This window comes from Podarcis vaucheri (assembly GCF_965113315.1).
Source record: "Podarcis vaucheri genome assembly, chromosome: 9".
Taxonomy (NCBI): Eukaryota; Metazoa; Chordata; class Lepidosauria; order Squamata; family Lacertidae; genus Podarcis; species Podarcis vaucheri.
Genome location: NC_138767.1, coordinates 1,379,956 through 1,400,302, shown reverse-complemented (window position 1 = coordinate 1,400,302; position 20,347 = coordinate 1,379,956). Strand labels below are relative to the sequence as shown.

Below are 20,347 nucleotides of genomic sequence, written 5' to 3'. Positions count from 1 at the left end.
GCGAAGGGAAGATGGAGAGCGTGTCAGAAAGGAGGGGACCTGTCTAGACCGACCAGGCAGGGCAGGCGAGAAGTTAGGAGGAGGTCCAGAGGTAGACCACAGGACGCAACGGGGAAGCTGCTGGGCTGGGAGATGGGCAACTCTGAAGGCAGGTGCTCAAGAGGGTTTGATGGTTTTAACCCTCAAGTCAAACTGCATGGGGCTCCTCACCTGGCAGGGCTCTCCAGAGCTCACCTTGAGCTCTTGCCGCTGGAGACTGAGACCAGAGCAAGTTTCTGCATGAGAAACAAGTGATCTGCCCCTAAGCCAGGGTCCCACATCTTCCATACATTGGGGTGGAGGAGTGAAGATGGTGGCACACAGCTTCTTGACTACATCTCTTCTTCAGGAACGCCCATCACTCTTTGGAGAAGCTGAAGACGCCTCTTGACACACAGTGAAAACCATGCTCAAGGTGGCTGGCAACATATCAAAAATTGCATAACTACAAGCATAACAATAGTGGTCACAAACATATCAAAAAGGACACAGCTGAATTAAACTTTGCAGTGTTAAATGGTGTGAGGCAGGCAAGCGAACACCAGGGAGAAGGCCTTGTCTGCAGTGGCCCCTGCTCCACGGAGGGAACAGCCGTCAACTAGGTGGCCATTTTGGTGCCAAGTGATGCCCCCTTTTCTCCCCCCACGCCTTCCAAATAACCCAGATGCTCTGGGCCTTGGCTTCTTACACAGAGGATGCCACAAGTTCTGGTTTGTTGCATTTCTGTAGGGTTGTCATTCCCCTGCATTTTAATGGTTTTGTTTCACTTCCTACTCTGTTTGGTTTTTTATTGCAATAAGTTAATGACGGCTACTAGCCATGACGGTCATGTTCCCCCTCTGACTCTGAATACCTGCTGCTGGGAATCGCAGGTGGGCAGAGGGCTGCTGGGCTCATCCCCCACCCCCTCAAAGCAGCTGGCTGGCTACCGCGAGATCAGGAGGCTGGCGTCTTAACCCCTCTGCACAAATCCAACCCACAAATCCAACTCAATGGTGTAACATTGGAAAATGCCAATCACTTCTCCTACCTCGGCAGTTATCTTTCCACAAGGGCCAACACTGATGTCGAAATCCAGCATCGTCTGAGCTCTGCGAGTGCGGCTTTCTCCCAATTGAAGTTCAGAGTGTTTGAGGACCGGGACATTTGCAGGGAAACCAAAATGCTTTTTTACAAAGCTATTGTACTACCAACCTTACTGTATGGACCACTTATAAATGCCATCTCCAACTCCTTGAAAGATTCCATCAGCGGTGTCTCCGAAATTTTTTACACATCACTTGGGAAGACAGGCGAACTAGTATCAGTGTACTGGAAGAAGCAAAGATCACCAGTGTTGAAGCAATGATTCTTCAACATCAACTTCGTTGGACTGGTCATGTTGTGCGGATGCCTGATGATCGTCTTCCAAAGCAACTACAGTACTCTATTCCGAACATAAAAATGGAAAGCGTAATGCTGGTGGTCAACAAAAGAGGTTCAAAGACTCTCTCAAGGCAAATCTAAAAAAAGTATCGACAACTGGGAAACACTGGCCTGCGAGCGCTCCAGTTGGAGAACAGCCCTTCCCAAAGGTGTCCTGGGTGTAGAAAAAACAGAGCTGACACGGGAGTTGGGATGCAAGTGAGATGTGCAGGAACAAGCTGATTGCTAGCTTAGCAGAGGCTCTTTTTATTTGCAAGATATGCAAAACCAGCAAGATACATTCAGGGCTTTGCCCTTTACACTTCTCCAATCCCAAGCCGCCTGGGTGTTGCCTTGTTATCTACGCAACCTGCTTCACCAAGTCATGTTCCCATTACAAGGGGGGGGGGAGAGCAATACCTTTGCAAAGGAGGTAAAGGTCAGGACATGGAAGACAGCTGAGGAGACAAAAGGTCAAGGAGTGGGCATGGCGGCTAGACAGCTGTGGCTTGTCTGATGCTGTGGGGGAGGGTGTGCCCTCACCCTGCAACGCCATCCCTACAATGGGCTTTGAAGGCACTCGAACTCAGGACGCAAGGGAGAAACATGCTAAGAGGAAGGCACGCTTGGCAAATCCACACCGTGATCAACTCCCATCCGGAAACCAATGTCCCCACTGTGGAAGGACGTGTGGATCCAGAATTGGCCTCCACAGTCACTTACGGACTCATTTTTAAAACCGTGTTTATGGAAGACAATCTTACGCAGCTACGAGGGATCGCCAAAGAAAGACTGCTGTAGATACTATATATTTTTGGCATCTTTATTTTAGACCTTCTTATGATTTATGTGAAAATTGTTCAACTTTGCTGTGTGCTTCTGGATGCATTTTGTTTATTGTTTACGACTACTTTTGCAATTATGCAAATCTTTCCACGCTGTGAGCTGCCTTGAGCAAGGTCTTAACTATGGGAAGGCAGCATAAAAATAAAATGATGATGAAGACAATTCAATGGGCCTCCTTTGGCTTGATCCAGCAAAGCTCGTTGTATGTTCTTGTATTTCCCAGAGAACTTCGTGGTGTGGGGTAGCAGAGGAATAGAAAGAAACATTTCAGATCTCTTTTGAAATCCATGTGTAAGTGGCTTATTCATTTAGTTAAGTACTGTCATATTCCCTTGCTCACTTTACAGCAAGCAAACTCAACCCTTTCCCATCTTGTTAGATTTTGGTGGAAAGTCTCCGTATGAACTGATCTGTTTCTCGCCTCATTTAAAACCAAGCTCTCTTTCCCCCGTGGATCATTGTTCTCCGGCCATCACCTGCATTCTGGTCAGTGTGGCTTCCAAAGCCCTGCTGCTGAATCTCCTGAGACCTCAGCTGAACAAAGTTTCCTAGAGCAAAAAACAGTTTAGCAGCGCCCCCACCAAGTGTGCGAACCTCGGTTCGCTCCCAGGACACAGAAGAGAGCGGAGAGCTCAGATCTAAGGTCTTGCCAGCAGGTCCGGCTGCTCAGTCTCCTCTTTTGCGAAAAAGGAGAGCAAGGAAACAAAATGCACAGAGAAGAATCACACTTCATTCTGCACTTAAAGGGTGGCAACAATTTTGTCCTTGCATCAACTGTTCAGAAATGTGATTGAAAATAAATAGATAGATAGATAGATTCTTTATTGTCATTACACTAGTGCAACATTGCACAAGTGCAACGAAATTGGATGCCATCCCTTAAAAACAACAAAAGCAAAACAACAGCAACAACCAAACAAACCACCTTCCAACCACACCCACACCCACACCCATCAAACTCCCAGGTCTCACTATCGAGTTACAGCATTCAAAAAGGCCACAGCTCTTGGATAGAAACTGTTTTTCAGTCTATTTGTCCTTGACTTGATGTTTCTATACCTCCTGCCAGAAGGCAGTAGTGCAAACAGACTGTATCCCGGGTGAGATGGATCCTGCAGGATGTTGTTTGCTTTCCTAAGGCAACGGGAACCGTACAGTTCTTCCAAAGGTGGGAGAGGGTGACCAATAATCCTTTGGGCTGTGGTTATGACCTTCTGGAGCACCTTCCTCTCCCTAGCTGTACAACTGGAGAACCAAGCACAAATACAGTATGTAAGTATGCTCTCTATGGAGCCTCGGTAGAAGGACACCAGCAGTCTCTCACTCAGATTGTTCTTTTTTAAAAGTCTGAGGAAATAAATTCTCTGCTGGGCCTTCTTCACCAGAGCAGTGGTATTTGCGCTCCAAGTCATGCCCTGATCCATAGTCACTCCCAAAAACCTGAATTCCGCCACCCTCTCCACCCGTTCCCCGTTGATATACAAGGGCTGAATGTCCGCCTTTTTCTTCCTGTAATCCACCACCAATTCCTTGGTCTTAGCCGTATTAAGAGCCAGATTGTTCTCTCCACACCAAACACACCAAAATACATTTTATGTTGTAGTATTCCGTACTTCCAATTGTGGGTGAAGTGGTGAGGACAGGAGAGGGGAGCCTTGAACTAGACTCAGTTCTATCTAGAGAGGATCTCCCCATCACCTCTCGTTCTTAAGATGTTTGCACACAACTCAGCAAAGGGCAGGCAATGTGCTGGAATACTGTCTCCTACCGGAATGACTCTGATGCTTTTTGTACGGGGAATGTTGATGTTCCGCAAGTTATTGATTATATGTGGGTTGTTCTTTTGTATCAGCAGCACCTCTTATTTTCGCCTCTGAATGACAGGTCTTCAAAATATGTGCTATCAGTTCCATTGATTCAGAATTCACATACCAGAGGCGTTTGCTGGGATTATCAAACCACTCTCTGCCTGGATCTTCAGCTCTGCCTTGCTCCCATGTAAAGTGAGCAGTTTTTGTTGGTGCCCATCGATTCCACTGGCAGACCCTTGGCCAGGTGGGGGGCAAGGGTGGGGCATCTGGAAAGGGGAAGATGGTGAGGCTAACTTTTTGCCTTCACATTCTTACCTTTTAAAATAACTAATTTGGTTTGCACAGGAAAGTACAAATTATTATTCAAATAAAACAAGTGGTGGGGCGGGGCGTTTCTTTAAGGGAGCCACAAGATTTCTCCTTACTATAAAAGCCAGATCCGTGTGCAGGGAGAGAGTGAGGTGGATTTTGTGAGGGAGAGAGAGAGAGAGAGAGACTTGCAGGCAACCCAGTGAGAGATGCTCAGACAAAATCGCACACTCAAGCTCTTGGATGACATGGTTTTTAATAAAAATTACGACAGAATAATAAATGTACAGTTCAAATCAACATGCTAAAATATCTAATGCCATTCAGACAGCAGCCCCATGCAGCCCCCGTTTCCCCCTTCTTAAGATCAGTAGCTGTTCTAGCCCTCTCTGACAGAAATCCCTTTAAAGTTAAAACTTAAAATGTACTAAACATTTCACCCTTTTTGTGCAATGACTTGTGCAAAAAAAAGCTGTTTTCACCACATTAGTTTACAAAATACTCCCCTCAAAATAAAAAACGGAAGACACCCAGAAATAAAAAAGCACACAGATAAATGAGCAATTAATAAACGTACTACCGAGAAGCTCATGTGTCGGGTGCGGTTGTGGTTGTTTTGGGGCCGCGAACAAGTGGTCTTCTGACTGCTTCTAAGATGTGCTATGTGCTTGCGACCCAACGCCTGCTGCAAGCCACTTCTCAAAGGATTTCCAGGTTTGTGGTGAATTATGCCGTCGCTTTTGCGTGCTCAGAAGACGGCTCCACCAAAAATGGGCCACAAGAGCTGGCTCTTGCGATGGTCTGTGTGTCAAGCCAAAAGGACGGGCACTACTTGCTTCCAGAGGCCCCAGAAGAGGCCAAACCATTTGCCTACTCTTGACCGCTTGCCCTGGATGGCCAGACTCTCAGACAGTGGCACTAAAGCATTTGCTTCGAGACCCACCAGCCGGCTTCCTTACAACCACCCCAGGACGATCACATTTGCAAGCCCTTAATGGAAACGGTTTCTGCAGGAACAAAGAGCCCGGCTTTAAAAAAATAGTAACAATTTAAAAAATACCTACATACAAAAGGAATATTTAAAAAACAAAAAACACAAACAGCAACAATACAATGGAGAGGGGCTTTTCTTTTTTCCCTTGTGAGTTTGAAAAGTGGGGTCAGATTTAACCCAAGTGCAAAACCAGCAAAGAACTTTTGCTTTGATCTCCAGCAAAGTGTCGAGAGGAAGGATGTGGGCAGGAGAGGTCCCTGCGAAGGAGGCGGCTGGGGAAGAAAGGCCACCCCCCCCACACACTCTAGAGCAGCTACAAGCCCCTGCTGGGGGGCCAGGGCGCTTGTACATACGGGGCGCCCAAGAGAATTTCGCCAGTCCTGCCGCTCTCAAGTCTTAAAGGGAAGAGGAAGGAGCAGCAGCCAGGACTAAGCTCGCTTTGCCACCCTGAGCGGCTGCATGGCAGACCCCAAGAGAGCTGCTCCAGGACCCCGCCTGCAATTCTGCAGGGAAAGCCTGGGCACCACCACCCCCTAGGCCCCCCCCCCCGGCAGGTTTCTGCTCGGATTGCCTGGGTGGCCCAAGGCTGGTGGCTGTTCTTCACACACACACACACCCCACTTATTCTCCTATTAATAATGATACTTCTCACCCGCCCCGTCTCTCCGTATCAAACCATGGACTGCGGAGGAGGCAATTCATTCACGGGGATTTCTTTTTTAAAAAACCAGAAAACGTTCTCCCGCTTTGCTTCTCTAAAGGAAGCCGACTCACTCTCGCTCGCTCTGCCGCAATGATTAATTCCCTTTTGAAGGGACGGGGCTGTATTGCCTGGAACAAAACGCTAATTGGGAGCAGAGCACCAAAATTCCGTTGCTCATCCCCGTTATGTGATGGGCGGTTTGGAGTTGGACCCTCCTGAAAGCGGACAGTCAGGACAAATATCTCCTTTAGCTCCAGAGGGGTTTCCCCCCTTCTCACGCCAACCAGCCTTTTCTCCGGATCAGGGCCAGGAGGGGTTCAGTTTGGGCTGCTCTGCGGATAAACTGGTCCCACCCAGATCCGGCAACCCTCTTTCCATCGAGCACCGTGGAGGCTGGAAGGAGGGCCTGGTCGGAGGCTGCGGGATGTTTGTGGCTGGCTGGGGTCTCCAGCGGAGTCTCCCTTCTGGCTTTTGCTCAGGAAAGCAAAAGGAATGGGTTGGTTCCTGACACAAACTGAGGCCTCGCCTGGAAGCAGCCAGCTTGGGAACTGGGAAGCCTTCGAAGTCCAGGCCTGCCTGCTGTCCAGCTTTCCCCGTTTTTCAGTGCTGTAACTACTCCCAGGACAGGAGCCGCAACCCCCCCCCCCCCGTGACCTGGTGTCAGTTTTGCAGAGAGCTGCTTCACCCCCCCCCTCACTCCTCGCATCCCCTGTTGTGGCTTCACCCCACCCCACGCCAAAGAGACCTGGTCAGAAGAACGGAACGAAGATTCACCAATGGAGGGACAAATCTACCTGCACCAGCTCAACTAGGGGGAAAGAGCCTCTCGCGGAGATCACCCCCTTTCCCTTTTGTGCCCCCAAATGTAAGAGGCATGGAACACCTGTGGCTGCTGCGACCAAAAGGAACTTGAGCCGGAAATGGTCATCCAATTCCTCCCCACAGGTGATGCCTGGCCGGAGGGGTGAGATTCTGGGAGATGCGGGAGAAACATCCAAATCAAAAACATCGGAGGGACCCAAAGCCACACGCCCCCCCTGCTCCAATCTCTTCTGCCTTTGGCAGTGGAAAGAGAACCCCCGCCATATAGGGACAGAGGCGGACAAGGCAAAACGGTGAGGGGGACTCATGTGGTCCTCTAGACAGGGAGGTTTTTTGGCCGTTCCCAACCACATCCACTCCATCGACAGACATCGTCTCACGACACACACACACACACCTGCTTCTGTGGGGCTTTTGTCTTCCATAGGACTCCTGACTGATTCCAATGCCTAGAAGGATCATGCAGAAATTTGGGGCCACCAGATCTTTTACTTCAGGAGGCCCAGTAAGAAGGCCCCCCACCCCTTTGAAGGTTCAAGGGAGCTCAGGGCAGGGAGACCCCCCCCCATGCTACTAGGAACATTTCCTGCACGAGTGTAACTGGATAGGACAGGAATGGTGCCCTGCCCACCTGTGCCACCCATGGCTAGACAAGCTGCCCACTAGCACTAGACTGGCAACCCACCTTTCCTAGCCTGATGTAAGCAGAGCTGCCCAGTGGCTCTCGCCCCCAAATTTCCCACTGTGGCCACAAGCTTGCCACAAGCCAGCCCTCCTTTCCCAGGTAGGGAAAGAGGGGGCTCAGGGGACTGGGAAGGGCCCCTCCTTCTGGCTGTGAGATTCTGCTAGGACAAGGTTTTATTTTAAAGGAAGACTTTTCCACCGCATTCCTACAAGCCTCATGGCTGCCCCTCCGTAGCTGCAGGAAGCATGGAAGGAAAATGTATTTCCAAGGCAGACCTGCTCACAAAGTGGGGCTCAGGTACCCCTAATGCGGACAAACCCTTAGAAATGCACCCCTGGGGGACGCTGCTGAACTCACAGGCAAAGAAACATTTAAAAATAGTGTCAGAAGAGCAAAGTGGAAAGGGCCAGGGAAAGCCATTGCCCCAGGTAGGATGGGCAAGGCAGCGGAAGGAAAACAGCCCCCCGCCCCACTAGAGGCCAGCCTGACCCACAAAAACTTCCTCTCCCGGGGAAGCCATATGGGGAAGGGGTTGATCCCAGCAGATCCCCTTGCCTGCCTTAATGGATAAACAGAACCCGCACCGAAATTACACTGCTCAAATATCTCCGTTCCTCATTCTTAATGAACTGACTGTAGGCCTGCAGTGAGAATTGAAATTCCATTTGGAAACAGCCAGAGTTGAAAGGGCGTGTGTGTTTGTGTGTGTGTGCACGCAAAGGTGTGTGTGTCTCTCTACTCTCCCAGGAAGTGTAAGGGCCAATTTGCTCAGCTGTTTCCCCCAGGAGAAGTGACCGCCCCCCTAAGCTCTCAGTTGCAACGCCACAAAGGGATGCTCTGAACATCACAATGTGCTGCTTTCTGGAAAATACAAAGCAAGGTGTTTGGGGCACAGGTGATGCCAGCTGCCTTGCCAAGATGCCCAGCAAAGGAGGTTTCGCGATGCAAACATCACCACCAACCAGCCATGGGAAAGGACCCTCGGCCAATCCTCCTGCTACAGCCACACCCCAAACAACCAATTCCACATTGCAGGCAAATAAAATGTCTCTTTGCTGAGGCACATTTGGAGCCCCAACCGTTTAAAAAAAACCACCCGACGCTGTCAGCAAACACCAGAGTGATGGACCCACTGGCATTTGGCTTCTGGAAGGAGTTTACGGGGCTCTGGGCTCCTGGATCATGTCCCGGTCTTGACGAAGAGGCCTCAAAGACGACACAGGAACAGTTGGCGCCTGCCAGGCCCTCGCCTCTCCTTCCCTCCAGCAGCCATGTTTGTCCACGAGGAAGGGCTCCACGAGGAGGGCGCGCTGGTGCCTGGACAAGCCTTCTCTGTGTGCCGCTGGGCATGCCCCCCCCAGCATTTCCAAAGCCCCACCCAGGCAGCCATGTGGCCCTGCCCGACCCCACCTCACGAGTGGTGGGTGTTGATGAGGCCTCGCAGCTGCTTGGCCACCGTGTCAATCAGCTTCTGCTTGTCCCGCTCGTTCTTCCGGAACTGCGCAAAGACGTTGTTCTTGCGGCTCGTGTCCTTCATCCTGCGCAGGGAGGGAAAGCGAGAGCGTCACTGCCTCGCAGGCAGAAAGGCTGCCCAGGCGTCCGGCTTCCGGGGCTCCCTTGGCCCACAGCAATGCCAGCCGGTGCCCCTGCGCCCCCCTTCTGCTGCTGGGGAAGGGGCAGCTGAGAGAGACAGAGCCCCCTTCACCCAGGTGCCAAAGGGGCCCTTTTATTCACCCCCTCCCTCACCCATGAAGCTACATGATTGCCTTTCGCCACGTGCGCCCAATCGACTGCAGAACTGGCTCTGTCACAGGTGCCACAAATACCTGTTCTGCATCTGTAAGAACTCCATATTTTAGTGGAACTTTGGAACTCCCTGGCTATGGGCACCAGGCAGGTGCCTTCACTGTGGGATGTGATACATAAGTAGCAGTCAAGTACAACATTCCCAGTTTTCCTAGAGTGGACATGCAGGGGGATGTTTGGTCCAGGCAGTCGAAAACTTCCTGTTTCCTCCTGGATTGGGACATACTTCCTTTTGCATGTGACTAGAGGTGGGCGTGACCTTACCTGTGCAGGTAACAAAAGCACAATGCACACAGCCCTCCCCTCCATCTTCCTTTCTTTGTGTGAACAGCAGTGACTGCCAGTCTGCAGTCACTGGGATTAACCCCCCATATGGGGTAGAGCCACATGTACCTGTATATACTTTGTAACTAAGTCTGCCTTCTGGGATCCAACTGTGAACAGAATGTGAGGAAACTTCTTTTATATACTTTACACAAGATTGTGGCGTGTTTATGCTTTTAGGGGGGATATAAGGGGACTTACCAGGAATCTGATACTGAGAGGTTTAAACAAGCCTGCAACCAGCTACATGCTGTGCGTTTAAAGGGGAATGTAAAACACTACTAAGTCATAGAACTTGTTAGCGTAAGTTAGGAAGGATATTAATAAATAATATATCCTCTCCTGCCTCCCACATTCACTGTACTCTTTCTGGCGCCTGCTAAAAGCCTTTCAGTTTAAAAAAGCCTACCCAGACATTTAGAAAGTTGCTGCGAATGTTAATCTGTTTTTAGTGAGTCGTTATTCTGAATTCCTGAAAGTCATAAATTATTGTTGATTTTCCTTAGGGATAATGCCACTGGTTTACATTTTCTGTAAACCACCGTGAGCTTTCTTAAAAAAATCAAAGGCTGTATAAGTTTTATGAAATAATAATAGCACTTCTAATGGACAAAGCAAATTGGGGTCTGCCCCTGCTTCCAGAGAGGGGTCTATCCTGCCCCTGAGGATTCAACCCTCAGCTCTCTGCATTGCCCAGGGCAGGCGGGTGATTTGTGAGGACCTGAGTGCGCAACACATGACAGAGCTTTGGGAACTGGGTTGTGGTGGCTCCCTGGGCTGCTAAGAGGGAATTGATACCACATACCAGAGCCACTGCCCTCCAGATCCCATGAATTCAGGAGGGCACCCAATTGACGAAAGGTGCACAAGACAGATTTCTGAAGGCATGAAGTGGGCTTCCTTAGAGAAGGGAGAGGGCTCAGGAAAACCTCTTAGGCCAGTGGTTTTCAACCAGTGTGCTATGGCCCCCTGGGGTGCGTTGAATGATGGTCACAGATGCAGTGGTCAACACTGGCCTCTGTCTCTCTTTCCTTCCCTCCCTCCTCTGGTGTCCTCTTGCATCTCTGCCTCCCAAAGTCTTGCACAGATGTTTACTGCAGAAGCCCTGACCATAAGCTTTGCAGGTGAATGGTGCCTGTGAGAGCCACCTCTCTTTGGGGCAGGGTGGGGGGCAGCTCAGAGACCAGGGACAGCAGCAGCGGCTGCCCAGAGGACACCAAAGGGAGAGGAGAGAGGAGAGGAGGGCACACTCTGCAAGGGTATCCAAAAAAGGGTGAGAGGCTGCCAGCTCTGCAGGCAAGGGGTGACCTAACTGGGCTCCTGAATGTAGTTGGTCAAGGGAGCCGTGGACCCAAGAAGGTTGAAATCCTCTGTCTTATGCCCTTCCTTGGTCTCCAATTACTATGCAGTTACAGCCCCCAGAAAAAGGGGCAACAGTAAACTTCTCTTGAACATATCCGTCTTTTATTTGGGTGTGGAATTTTTGACATTAAGAAGAGTGGTCCTGGCTGCCTACTAACACTCATTTTTAAACTTCTGAGTAGGGAAACTGCCCTCACACATGGGACGGGAAATGGGGCGGGTGGAGGGCTACGGCAGCCTAGCCCAACCCAGCACCTTCCAGATGTTTTGGTCAAGCAGACTGGGAGTCATGGGAGTTGTAGTCCAAAACATCTGGAAGGCTCTGGACTAGGCTAGGCTGCTCCACGCCAGGCAACCCACCATCGGAACATCAGGAATAAATTACGGGATTTGTGGGGGACATCCGAGTGTGCCTGAAGCCTGACGAAAGGGTCTTGGTACCCAACTGTGTCTCCCTGTGGGGCTATCGGGCTACAAATAACAGCGCAGGTAGGAGGGAATTAATGGCCAGGCGCCTTTGCCAAAACCCTCCGCCAAAACCCTCCTCAAACCGCCCAACGTTTTGTTGGAAGCTCATCTCTAAATACAGAGCAACCCTGGCTGAAATTGCCATCCCGCTTGAAACGGCAATTAGTGGATTGGAGATGATAAAGTTACCAGGAGGGGCTGCTTCCAGAAGGACCTGGAGCCTTGCGCCCACTGAGTGCTCCACTTAAATTGCACAATAAAAGGACTCACAGGGAAGAAAACTAGAGGAGCCCCCAAACGAGCCACATACTTACTCTCGCGATATCCTGTGGAAGTGAGGAAGGAGAAAGAGAGAGAGAGAAACCGAGAGAGGAGTTAAGAAGTGGCTTCTCTGGCCACTGGCCGCCTGGGCAAATCTACCCTACAGTGACCCTACAAGCCATTCTGGTCCCGAGAGACGGAGGGAGGGAGGGAGGGAGGTGGGATGACCGAGCAGCAAGGATCCGCCACCAGCAGCCAAGCCAGGACTCTGACGCACATGCTCTGAGCTGGGCCCCAGAGCAGCTACGCAAGAGGGGTCCCTGGGGAGAGGCATGGCGCCATTTTGCCCAGGGAGGCTCCTCTGCCCAAGCCAGGAAGCATCACCCAGGTGGGCTGGCAAAAGGATGAGCAGCACAAAGGAAGGAAGTCGGAGCAGGTTGTCAGGCTCTTGGGAAGTGTTGCGCTTTGACAGGCGTCCATTATGACTTCTGGGGATTGACCCAGGCCTTGCCCACCCCTTGCCAAAGTTGGGAGGTGGGGGGAGATAGAGACATGGTCCATTGGGCCAAAAGGATCCCCACCCCTGTTGTACTGGCGCAATTGCAAAGCACCCAGCATCCTCCCCAAAATTGATTGGCTGCTGCCCAGTCGAAGAGAGAAGGGCAGGGATCCCGTTCCTCAACATCCAGCTGTGTGGAGTTGAGAACCACTTTTCACATCCAGCGAGCCAAGACACAGGGGAAGGCAAAGAAGCACCTCCTGGTGCGAATTCAGCAGGGAACCTGCATCGGCATTGGCAACTGCGTTCATTCCCATGGGGGGAGAGACATGAAATGGTGCCATTAAGAGGGACTTTGCATGCTTGGTCAATCTGCACCCTCTCCAAGAAGAACTGGGCATCCCACACACAAGGACAATGTCAGTCAGGTTGCCTAGCCAATGAAGTGTATCAGTTATATATACCTGTTTCTAAATTTCCTGATTTCATTTGTATATTGGATTCTTCAATCGATCAATTCATGCATTCTTATAATTAAATGAATATGAACTGGAAGCGAAGGCTATGCAGTTTAATGGGGCGATGTGGGAGAAGTCTGTGTTGGATTATCACTGTCCAACATGCTCTGGCAATGCCCCAATGTGCAGAGCGGTCTGTTTGCGCACACCTCTGTGTGGAGCCCTGGTGATTTCTGCACACTTCTGCCAGCCAGCTCGCTCTGACCGCCCCATGCGCACACACAAAGCGGAGACGACCACCGGCGGCAGGGAAACCACCCCTGCGCAAGACACACAGAACAGCACAAACACGTCACAGCCGTGGCAAGAGGCTCCGGGGCAGAGGGCAAGGGGTGCTCAGCAGCCCAGCAGCCTCAGCGCAAGCAGCAGCAGCAGCAGCAGCAGCAGCCAGCCTCCTCCCTCCTGGAAGGCCAGGCCAGGCAGCGGAGGCGATGGAAGGAGCCACCAGAGGGAACGCGGCTGCTTGTCAAAGCAAGCGTGGGAGCCAGGAAACCATCGGAAGAATGTCTCGGCTGAGGCACTCACTTTTCCAGCAAGATCAGCGCCGTTGTGGGATTCACGCGAAGGTATTTGCAGGTCGGCTGCCCGTAGTCGGCCAGGTATGTAGACCAATCCCACTGGAGAAACAGATCTAAGAGCTGAAACACAGAGAGAGAAACAGGTCACAGCTTAGAGGAACATCGGGGGGGGGCACACGTTCAGAGATGAAACACGGCCCCCAGAGGAGGGGCTGCTGATGCCCTTGGCTCTGGGCTTTGGCAGGGGCCCAATGCCTCACCTGTAAAATGGGAATGCCAGCAGCCCACCCCACAGGGCTGTTAGGAGGGCTGCTGGCAAGGATGCTTTGAGAACTGGGATATTCTTTCCGGGGAAGGGTCAGCGAGGGTGAGTGTGTTCCCCCCCCACCCCCAGTTCTATAATGTTTTCTGACCCAAGGCAGTCTGCACTCACAAAGCGCGACAGAGGCAGGGAGGCAAAAGGAAAGGAGGATCCGGTTCAGTGTGTTTCTGCTTCCAAGGGGAGCAAGCAGCCGGTCAGGCCTGGGCTGTGGGGTTGGGGCAGTGGAAGGGAAAGATGACTGGTGCAGGAAACCAGGGGCAAAGTGGGGCTGAGCAGGAGGAACCAAGGACCAAGAACCCAGGGGAGCCAAGGGGCAGAAAAGGCTGTGCCAACCGTGGCCTGGCTCCCTGAAAAACCAAGCGCCACAGAGGGGGTTTTTCCCTATCCAGAGGCAGCCTTGTGCCGAGAGAGGAACAGAAACTCTGCATCCTAAAGGAAATACACGTCCCTTGGTCAGATCATTTGGGAAGCAACAGGGCATAGATGAGCAAAGGTGCCGTATTCTCACTTAGAGGAAAGTTTACTTGTGTTTTCAAAGGTTAACTGTTACACCACAAACTGGAAATCTCTACAAATGAGCCTTGGGCTCCTCAGGTAAACACCTTTCCCTTGGGGCCAGAAGAAGATCAATCAAGCTGGCAATGGTCAGAGCTGTGCAGATGCCATTTGAGACACCACCCTGCCCTCCCTTGCTGCGGTCAAACAGCTTTTGCCAACCTGCTGCCTGCCAGGTGTTTCGTACTGCAAATCTGTAAGGGCCGATGGGACCTGTAGTTTAGCAGGGGGCACCAGGCCTGGGAATGTGGGACTGGAGTTTCTTACGGCACAGTGCGCAGAAGGAGGGTGGCAGAAAGGGGTGGTGGCACTGCCGTGCGAGAAGCGCCACCTGCGACTGCGCAGGGCTGGCACAAAGTGTGCAGAAGCCCAGAGAACAGGGCGACAGCCTCCAGCCTCCCGGTCACAACTAAGCAGAGTCTAGACATTGCAAGCCGCGCATTTTGGACACCCTCAAATCTGGCTGCAGAGCCCTCCACCCGAGCCTTGGGCCCGCGGGCAGAGGAGCCAGGGTCAGACCAATTTGTCCCCTGGTGATTGTGGTGTCCCCCCGCTCTGCGCCACCGGGCGCCCTCCCCCAGCACATCCCCCTGGGGAGCAGAGAGCGGCTTCCTCCTGGGGCTCGCCCCACCCCAGCGCCACGAAGGGGAGCGGCAGTGATGGATGGCCTGTGTGTTTTACAGCCGTTGAGCCCTATCCATCTTGTGGACACGCGGCCTCTGGCTTGCGATGCCTCCGAGGGCTCCCTCCTTCCCCTCGCGCAGGGCGGCTGCTGCGCTCGCAGAGCAACCAGAGGGGCGGGAAGTTCTCTCGCCAGGAACTCTGACAATGCAAGACGATTTATCTGTCACATAAATGCGGTTTTATTGGTTTTACTGTTTAAACTTTTCACCTCCGCAACTAAATCGGGGGCAGCGGGGGGGGGGGAGAGAGAAGAGCCTTTTGCACAAGGGCATCCCTGAAGCCCAGGCTCCTCCACGCATTCTGGCAGCCACCTTCTGGGGCAGATTCCAAAATAAAAATATGCAAATACCATTAATTCTTCAAACCAGAGAGTCGGCGGTGCAGCTCCATAAATCAAACTTGACAGCCCAGAGCGCACCAGGGCGGCGGGGGGGGGGAGGGGAGAGGGGGAGCCGCAGTTTGCAAGTTCAGTGGGGGCTGCGCGGCTCAAGCGCTGCGGCTGCCGGTGTTTCTGCATGCCGTGCAGAGAGACATGCAGGAGGGACGGCGGTGACCGTAAACCTGGTGCATGTCAGGGAGACAAGGCGGCTGGCTGGGTGGGGGACCTGGGATGGGGAAGAGAGGGAGAGGTCCCAGAGAGTTCAAGGTGTTTTCAGTGCCAGATCGCCCGTCAGAAGCTCTTCCAAGACCTGGGATTGCACTCTCAGGGCCAGAGGGGGGGGGGAAGGCCTTCAGTCACAACCTTCCATTTCACCCCAAGATGCTGCATGCAGCAGACCCTGTCCCTCAAACTGACTGACACCCCCAACTTCATCCTCCAACTTGGATGTCTTCAATAGAGGACTGGGTCCATTCATGAAGGAGACGGCCACTGACGGCTCCCAGCCATGAGGGTTGGAGGCAGCGATGCTCTTAAACCTAGTTGGTTTTTAAAGCACAGGAGCGAAGAGGGCTCTTGTGATCAGATCCTGCATACATCTGGCCAGCCCCTGCGAGAACAGGATGCTGGACTAAGCAGACCACTGGCCTGATCCTGCAAGGCTCTTCTTAGGTTCAGCCCTTCATTGTGCTACAGCATGGGTCGGCAAACTAAGGCCTGGGGGCCAGACCCGGCCCAATTGCCTTCAGGAGCCGGCCCACAGACGGTCCAAGAATCACCATGTGGATTGGCATGGGGATTCTGATTGTTTGGGCTGCGCCATTCCCCGCCCCCCTCACACACACTGCAATGGAACCTCCTCCCTCCCTCCTCCTGGCTTCTCCCTGCCCTGCCTAGAGGAGGAAGGGGGCTGGGCCTTGTTGAGCAGCGGTTGGCTGAGCGCCATTTTAGGCAGCCCCTCTCCGGAGCCAGCCCTTTTGCGCCACTCATCGTCCCTCCACTGCCATCGCCGCCAGCCCCTGCCGCTCACAAGGCACAGGTAAGCAGCCACTGGGGCTCAACTGGGGCTGTGGAGAAGGGAGGGGAGAGTCAGGGGGGGTCTTTCAAAATATAGTCCGGTCCCCCACAAGGTCTGAGGGACAGTGGCCTGGCCCCCTGCGGAAAAAGTTTGCTGACCCCTGTGCTACAGTTAGAAAACCAGAGCCATCTTCAGGGGCTAGGCAGTGCAGCTCTCTCCCCAAGTCTCCTCATGAGGAGGTGCAAGGGTGTGCCTGGGCCCAATCCCTTGAGGAGCAGCCTTGACAGTCTGGCCCTGAAACACTCCTTCTTCCTGGTCACAGCACACCAACTTCCCTTCCAAAGCCCCCAGCCTTTGCCATCACTGGCAGCAGGAGCTGATGGCATCTGGTGAGAGGGCAAAGGGAGGCTTCCCAGTCACATGAACATTTGAAAAAGGGGAGGTTTGCATGCAAGCCTGTCCCAACGAGTAACAAAGTGCAAGAATCCCATTAAGCACAATGCAATTACCTTGCACTGAATACGTCAATCTCTCTGCCAGCTCGACACTGGCACATCTACACAGGTTCGGTTAAAACAGTACCAGCCACAACTAAAAGCTCTCCAGCCCAGAGACATCCCAGGTGGATCTACAAGGCTGCTGCTTCTGACACACGACCTTCCAATCGCAGAGCTACTCCCTGCCACGCCATCCCCATCCCGGAGACCACCCACAGCCACCGAGACACGTATTGCCAAATCCAGGACTCTAAATCAAGCATTGTTTCAGCCAGAACTGCAACGAGAAACTCACTGCCATGCCTGGCCCTGACCTGATCCCAGACACGCAGTCCTTGGAGGGTGAAGAAGCCACCCCACAGCTTGGGGAGCAGATAGGGCTCCCCAGAACCAACACTGAGGTCCCGTCAGAAGAAGGTGGTGCAGCCACACTCCAAGCATGAATGCTGGAACTGAAAGTTCTGGTCCCGACCAAAGAGCAAAGCCACAGCATGTGTCCACAGGCCCAGGGCTGATGTGTGAGGACCCCAAATTAAGGACCTCCTCATGAGTAAGTGATGCCCTTAAATACCTTCCCCACCAGCAGTTTTGGATTGGGGCATAGTCTAAGAAGCCAGAGGATATGAGGCCTTGCTCTTGAGTCTTCTGTTTGCAGGAAGCAACGTGAGTTCATCTCCTTCGACCCCAGACTGTGGCCTGACCTTGACCCTGGGTGTCGAGTTGGACCAAGTCCAGTTCTCAGTGCTGGACCTTAGCTTGCCTGGACCTCAGAGCACACCCTGCCCTTGTTGGTGATGATTTTGGGAAGAGGCTTCTTCCTCTGGGAACCCAGCACCCACCATGACAGCATGGCGCCCCGCACAGCAAGTGGGCAGTGAGTCCACACTGGTGAGCCCCCTGCCCCAAAAAGGGGAGACTGCTCTCCCAGAGAAAATCCCTGGTGGAAAAGAGGATAAATGGAGAGGTGAACCAGTGAGGAAGGACTAAAAACCTTGCAGCGTGATTCATTGCCAACTAGAAAGACCACCACCAGGCCGCCAATTCCAGTCCATTGCAATTAGCAAAGGCGGCTCAGAAGCAAACAATTGATCTTTTGGAGGTGAAGCCTTTGGGTCTTCTCTGGTTTCTGTGAGGCTTCCTTCCACAGGCTGAGCAGACTCGTCCCCAAGTTCACCTTTTGCGGCTCCGGCTGCACGTCTGAGACCCCCTTAGGGCCTTGTAGGCCGTCACTCTTCCCACAACCAGGAGAAGGGGCACCCGACTAGCTACGGACACCCTAAAACTCTGGCAACACCACCCCACCCCACCCACTGGTTGTACACTTAATCCGAAGCCAGTCCCAAGGGCTTTACAATTAAAGGCCAGTTTGCACATCACACATTTTAGGTGTGCACACTGAGACAAACGCAATGTGTGAATGAAACAAGCAAATGCCTGGGAGCACATGAATTGCACAGGGATGCTCATCAGAGGCTGGAACTGGATCCATGCAGCGAGCACAGAGGAACAGTGGACCAAACTCCAGAAATGCCCTCCTTGGCTATTCTATGATGAACATGGCATGCCATCTTGGTAGAGTTCATCCCAACCAGGGTGCCAACCTCAATAAAATATGGGGTGGCAAGTAAGCCCCACCCTACACAACTGATCACATGACACAGCACACACACACACCATTTGAATAGCAACGCTCATCAATTTTTGGGGGGCAGCCCCCTCAAATATTTTATTGGGGGGCAAACAGACCTTGGTCCCTAGGAGTTGGCTCCTATGATGCCAGCACTTCACCCCCTTGTGTTGTGCTGAGAGGGGGATGGACATGGAAGGGGGGGCCAGGTTTGAACCACGAGCTCGCTGCCCCCCTCTGCCGCCTCCCCAGGGGTGACTCAGAAGTTCCATGGCCAGGAGATCTATGTGAGAGAGGGGAGAGGGGCTGGCACGTGTCCTTGGTGAGCCAGGAAGGGTAGCTGCTGAGGCGTCAGATGACAGCTCCCCGAATTACTGCCGGCTGGTTTTCAAGAGGCCGGATTGTGGCCAAGGACATCTGTTTATATCCTCAGACAATCCTCGAAAGGCTCCAAGGAGAAACCTGGAAGGATTCAAGTCGGGGGCAGGAGAGAGAGAGAGAGAGACGGAGTTTAACAGCACAAAACCCTCCGTCCACTCACACCCGTACCTCTCCCCCCCCCATCTCGATTATTTTTGGATGTCCTCTGCCTGCTTTTAGGCTCCTGTCTTTATTAAATTAGGGTTCCAGTGGATGGAGTCCAGAAACCTTCACATCTGCACTTGCTGCCGACGAGCTCTGCCATTTTTCCATCTGTAAATGCTCATAAATTTATTCCCAGGAATCGCGCTCTGTTTCCAGTAACTCCAAAGTGTTATTGTGAGAAGGCAACCGGGGAGTCTCTTCTGACCACTCTCGTTTTCAGGCCTTGGTGTTGAAATGGCTCTTAAGGAGGAGAGGCCCGCAAGCGCCTTTCTTCTGCTGGCTTACAGAGCAGGCTGCTCCAGCTCCCAGGCACGCCGGCCTCCTTCGTCCGCGGCTCCCGTCCTTGCAGGGCGAAGATTTGGACTTGCCACACCGCTGCCTGTTTGCCTCTCTAAAGAGTTGCAGGGCTCTGCGACTACCAGTGGCTGGAAGCCACAGGTGGGGAGAGCAGCTGTTGTGCTCAGGGGCTTCCCATTGGGGCAACTGCTCAGCCACCGGGAGAATAGGATGCTGGACGTTTTAATTTGCTTTTATTTATCAGATTTACACACTGCCCTTCATCCAAAGACCTCAGGACGGTTCACAAGATGGGTGCGCAATGACCCAGCAGGCTCTTCTTATGCGCTTATGAAGGGTCCACAGCTCAGTGGAAGAGGAGGAAGGGAAGAAGGCTTCCATCCTTGGCATCTCCGGCCAAAAGAAACGCTCGGGCAACAGGGGCTGGCAATGATTGCCCAGCCTGGCTCCCTCTCTCCCCTCACTGAGCTCCAATTCCCAGCACCCTTAAGGAACTACAGTTCCCAGGATCCTTTGCAAGAGAGGGAAGTCACATGATTTCAACGCTTGGTGTGTTTTTCTGCCCAGGATGCTGGAGAGGCACTGCCAGCCAGGAAGGGATGATGGGCTGGGTGGGTGGGGGAATACAGGAGGCCCCCAGTCCCTCATCCTAACCCCCTGGAGCCCTAAACCCCTGACCAGTTCTGGAAGCAGAGAACCTGGCCTGACCCTGGCCTGAGGGGAGGACGGACCCTGAGCAGAGGCTCTAGCCAATGGCACTAAAGGGTGAGAAATGCTATCCCTATTGGCAATCCCAGGAAGGTCCTGAGGACCAGGAGTGGGTGCGCTACCTGGAGAGGGGCTTTCTCTCTGGCTCTCATACTTTGCATTTTTCTCTCCAGACTTCAGGAGCCAAGGAGTTCTCTGGCTCTGTCGCCAGCCTCTGCAGCTCAGCACCTGCAGCTGACAGCCGGCAGCCACATTCCATGGGGAGGGTCCCCGCTCAGCTGCTCCCCCCTGCAGTGGGCCCGCTCC

The 20,347-nt window shown here is 52.8% G+C and overlaps 1 protein-coding gene across 1 annotated transcript in view; it reads right to left on the bottom strand.

Annotated features, from left to right (window-relative positions):
• Window positions 1-4,648: 4,648 nt before the first annotated feature.
• Window positions 4,649-20,347, bottom strand: part of EXOC6B (exocyst complex component 6B) — a 223,283-nt gene continuing 207,584 nt past the window's right edge. The window contains exons 21-22 of the mRNA XM_082236406.1: window positions 13,377-13,489; window positions 4,649-9,151 (exon numbers count right to left, since the gene is read on the bottom strand). Of these exons, the coding sequence (XP_082092532.1) occupies window positions 9,025-9,151; window positions 13,377-13,489 (240 nt within the window). The 3' untranslated portion in view covers window positions 4,649-9,024. The remainder of the gene's footprint in view (window positions 9,152-13,376; window positions 13,490-20,347) is intronic.